Raw genomic sequence first — 4,527 nt, 5'->3', positions numbered from 1 at the left:
TTCCAATGAAGGTCCAAGATAGCACAAGCTTTGACCTTGTGTGGCCCTCTTGAACTTTGGCTGTAAAAAACCCAATCATTAATATTAAATCTCTCTCCAACCCACACACCTTGCTTATATCCCTAGATTTTGTTGATAATGCAATGTGTGTGTGGACAATAATGCAATGTGTGTGGACAATAATGGCCGTGTCCAACTAGCCAAGTGTGTGGACATTAGCATTAGGTTTATTTTTGTGTGAATTTATCATTATGTAGTGTACTTTATTTTGTGGAAGACAATGAAGGAAAGCTATGGATCTTCTTGTGAAGAGATTCACAATGGTGTTGAGAGCTTGCTCAAGTTCGAGTGGAGGAGAAGGAGATAAGGTGCTTAAAGCTCGCCCACACAAATCACAAGAGAAGCTCACATGTATACAAGAAAAAATCTTTCTTATTAGTTGCCCAAGATTACAACTATGCTCATCTCAATACTCTAAAATCATACATAATATGCCTTTACGTAGGCATGGTCACGTAGGGACCTTGGTGATTCATGTATATCATGGCTCAATACGAAGCACCTGATGATGGCCACTTTGAGCTGTGTGGTAGAAAGGTAGTGCGAGGGTCCTCTTTTATTACACACACACACACACACACACTATGGGAGAAAGAGGTATTAACGTCGGTAGAATGCAACATGAGGGCATATACGACCAACGGTGGGACTTAAACTCGGGTGGATCATGGCCTTTATAAGGGCCCTCATAAGAGAGAGAGAGAGAGAGATTATTTTCCGTGATTATTTAGATGCAAGTGGATATTAAACATTACATGCTTTATAGGTGTAGTTAAAAATACTTTTGGCTTTTACATTAAGTGTTTCACCATATTTCTCTTACTATGCCTTATAGGTATAGTTACAAATACTTTTGGCTTTTACATCAAGTGTTTCACCATATTTCTCTTACTATATATTGCTCCATGGAAATGAAGTGCTCCGTGGAGATAGTGCAGAGGGTGTGTGTGTGTGTGTGGGGTGTGCATGTCACTTGCACTTCAAATTTCCCTTGTAAAAAAATGAATGGACGTAATAAATGTAGATTTCTATTTTTTTTTTTGAAAAGTTTGGCGTTAGGAAGCAGGCTTAGTACCCATGGGACCCCCTTATCCCACAAAGCAGGGGCAAGCTTCAATCGGAGCACAAGGGCAAGGCATCAATCCGGGTAGCCAGCAGGGTTCGAACCCATACCCTGGGTTTTGACAACGGAACTCCTTAACGACTGAGCTAGCGCCCAATGATAGATTTCTTAATTTTTTGTTTGGGGAGGGCAAAAAAAAGGCTTTAAGAGCTGCACGCGCGCGCGCTCTCTGTCACACTCTTTTTTTTTTTGGTAATATTACTCTGTCACACACACACGCGCGCACACACACACACCCGCGCGTCCCCTCCATGAAGGCCCTCATCTTGGTCGGGGGTTTTGGGACCAGGCTCCGCCCCCTCACCCTGAGCTTGCCCAAACCCCTCGTGGACTTCGCAAACAAGCCCATGATCCTCCATCAGGTAAAACTCGCTGCCGCCTCCAAATCTAGCATTTCCGTTGCCTCCAAAATTTAGCACTTTCATCCCTCTCTTTGGTTCTGTTTGCTCGCAGATAGAGGCTCTTCAAGCAATTGGCGTGGAAGAAGTGGTGCTGGCAATCAATTACCAGCCTGAGGTACTCGCTCCTTTCTTGCCAAATTTAAAAAATGGGGAATTTTTCTTGAATTGGAAGCACAAGGGGAATTTTCTCTGCCCAGATCCAGTTCTCCCAGCTACACATGTGCTCACTGAGTTTGTACGGGCTTTCGCACGTGCTTCACCATTGGACCCATATCATATAACCTTGCAACCATGGGGGAAAGCTTTTTGAGCGCTGTGGAGGGCAATTCAGATCTATGTCACCACTTGCTCTACACCATCCACCCTACTGCAGTGCACCTTGTTCCTGCCTAATGACCTAGGGCTAGGGTTCAGATTAACACTGCTGGGATTGAGATAAGCATCCACAATTTAGCAAATATTGGATGGGAGGGTAGACCCCTGTTGGATGCCCTTGACGTGCGGACCAAATTTGTGCTCAATCCGAGATATTTTGTCAGTTGGTGTCATTAGTCTGGCAATTAACCTGTGCGAACTCGTCATTTTGCCATTAGCATTCTGGATGGAAATGCCAAGTTTTGAATGATTAGAATCCTCTTAAGATTGGCCAGAGGCACCACATAGCAACCACAATGAGATGTCAGACATCACAGGTTTGGTCCACATAGAAACGCACTACTATGTAGCAACTGGCAACATGACATTACAAGATTGGTTCTCGTAGATGTGCCATATCCGTGTTCTTTTTTGCAACCCACATGGCAACCTGCAAGGTGACATCAGAATATTGCTTCACATAAATGTGATGTATTCTCAGGGTGAAGAAGAGCTCATGATGGCAACCAATGCTAAGATGGCCTTCCTTGCTTTTTACGGATGTCCTCCATCCATTGTGGATGAGCAACATACCCTGTCCAGAGCCTGCTATCAGTCACGTTAGATGCTTTTAAGGCTCTTTTGCAAACTTCCTCTTCTATGGGACCATGGTCTCTCGGAGAGCAGTGACCTATCCAAAGCCCTCTTATTCCCAGGAGGGTCCTATGGCTTAATGGGCAGCATATTGCTGTAAAGTGCTCAAGGCACTGTTATTCCTGCCACATGGCATGTAGAGAGATATATGCATGGAGCATCTTGCTAACAAAAGGTTTTGTTTGCTATGGGAATGCAGGTCATGCTGGGCTTTCTGAAGGAATTTGAAGCAAAACTTGGCATCAAAATCGTCTGTTCTCGGGAGTATGAGCCAATGGGCACAGCAGGTCCATTGGCACTGGCAAGAGACAAGCTCATAGATGGATCTGGTGACCCATTCTTTGTGCTCAACAGTGATGTTATTAGTGAGTATCCCCTTAAACAAATGGTGGAGTTCCACAAGCTACATGGAGGGGAAGCATCCATCATGGTCACAAAGGTATATACTCTGAAACAGTCATCTGGATCATGATATGAAAGGTGCCACTTTTAGTTCATTGCTCATAACTACTTGCATGGTTCTACATCAGGTGGACGAGCCCTCAAAGTATGGAGTGGTAATTATGGATGAGAGATCAGGCCAGGTGCAACAGTTTGTGGAGAAGCCACAAGTCTTTGTGGGAAACAAGATCAATGCTGGGATCTACCTACTGAATCCTGAAGTGCTTGACAGGATTGAGTTGAGACCCACATCAATTGAGAAGCAAGTGTTCCCAAAGATTGCGCACGAGAACAAGCTCTATGCAATGGTGCTACCGGGGTTTTGGATGGATGTGGGGCAACCTAGAGACTACATAACAGGGCTACGGCTGTACTTGGATTCACTGAGAAAAAATTATCCAGAGAAGCTGAAGAAGGGAGCAAATGTGGTCGGGAATGTGCTTGTGGATGAGAGTGCGCAGATAGGGGAGGGCTGCCTTATTGGACCCGACGTGTCTATAGGGCAAAACTGTGTAATCGAGGCCGGGGTACGGTTGTCACGTTGCACAATTATGCGAGGTGTGAGGGTGAAGAAGCATGCATGCATCTCTGGGAGCATAGTTGGTTGGCATTCTACTGTTGGGCAGTGGGCTCATGTGGAGAACATGACTGTTTTGGGTGAAGACGTGCATCTGTCAGACGAGGTTTACAGCAATGGTGGTGTGGTTCTGCCTCACAAGGAAATCCGATCCAGCATTTTGAAGCCGGAGATTGTGATGTGATCACCATTGCAGAATTGTTCCACTTTTTAAACTCCATTGCTCCAAATTCTTTGGTATCATGTATTTATTTCTGGTAATTAAAAAATTTCAATTGTGCAGTTGTATCAAATTATTCCGGTCGCATGAAGCAGCCGAGCCTTGTTTAAGGCAGATTTTGTCAGCTTCATAATCATTGTACTTTACGTGCATTATCATCATCTTAAAACATTACAGATCTTACCACTTTACAACTTGTGTATAAGTGGAATGCTCCTTCAAGTGGGAACGCCACACATGCGACCTCAGAGCTTATGCTGAAGTCTGTGGCCATAGCTTGGAAAGGAAGTTCTACGTTTGTCTACAAACACCTTCAGATCTTAAAGAAGAAGGATGCTAGGTGTTGTGTACTCGACATGAATGCACCCTTAATTTGTAATGTTTGACATTTCTCGTTCACCCATTGAGTTCCTTGGGATGGGTGTGAGCTTTGTCCCAGTCTAAGAAATCACCTGGGCGACGTTTTTTGTGTGAAGGTGGGTTTTCAAGGGCAGCTAGTTGCTTTGGTCTGTTAATGAGGCAAAAAATGATTTGGTTGGACATTGGTTTTCTGATCAATTTTTAAATTCACAAAAGAGTGCATGGCTTTAGGCCACCTCAATTAGAAATTTGGAGATTCTGGTACATTAGCACTGTGCTGTAGCTTTGATGAAGACCGTGATGGCAACCTGCATGTCATGCTGATCATATGGCTAGG

The 4,527-nt window shown here is 44.3% G+C and overlaps 1 protein-coding gene across 1 annotated transcript; it reads left to right on the top strand.

The window, feature by feature from the left end:
* Positions 1 to 1,369: 1,369 nt before the first annotated feature.
* Positions 1,370 to 3,982, top strand: LOC147619464 (mannose-1-phosphate guanylyltransferase 1-like). The gene is made up of 4 exons (XM_086773137.1): positions 1,370 to 1,545; positions 1,637 to 1,699; positions 2,792 to 3,031; positions 3,123 to 3,982. The coding sequence occupies exons 1-4, from the start codon at positions 1,435 to 1,437 to the stop codon at positions 3,792 to 3,794; spliced, it is 1,086 nt and encodes a 361-aa protein (XP_086629263.1). The 5' UTR covers positions 1,370 to 1,434; the 3' UTR covers positions 3,795 to 3,982.
* The last annotated feature ends 545 nt before the right edge of the window (positions 3,983 to 4,527 follow it).

The sequence above is a fragment of the Cibotium barometz genome, chromosome 33, assembly GCF_041138505.1.
Source record: "Cibotium barometz isolate CiBa-2024 chromosome 33, ASM4113850v1, whole genome shotgun sequence".
NCBI lineage: Eukaryota > Viridiplantae > Streptophyta > Polypodiopsida > Cyatheales > Cibotiaceae > Cibotium > Cibotium barometz.
This window is presented reverse-complemented; position numbering and strand designations above follow the sequence as displayed.

Excerpts from the sequence above, each read along its gene's own strand:
- LOC147619464 (XM_086773137.1), top strand. The coding sequence starts at position 1,435 with ATGAAGGCCCTCATCTTGGTCGGGGGTTTTGGGACCAGGCTCCGCCCC. Across the intron at positions 1,546-1,636 it reads AGCCCATGATCCTCCATCAG|ATAGAGGCTCTTCAAGCAAT; the intron begins GTAAAACTCGCT and ends GTTTGCTCGCAG. Across the intron at positions 3,032-3,122 it reads CATCCATCATGGTCACAAAG|GTGGACGAGCCCTCAAAGTA; the intron begins GTATATACTCTG and ends GTTCTACATCAG.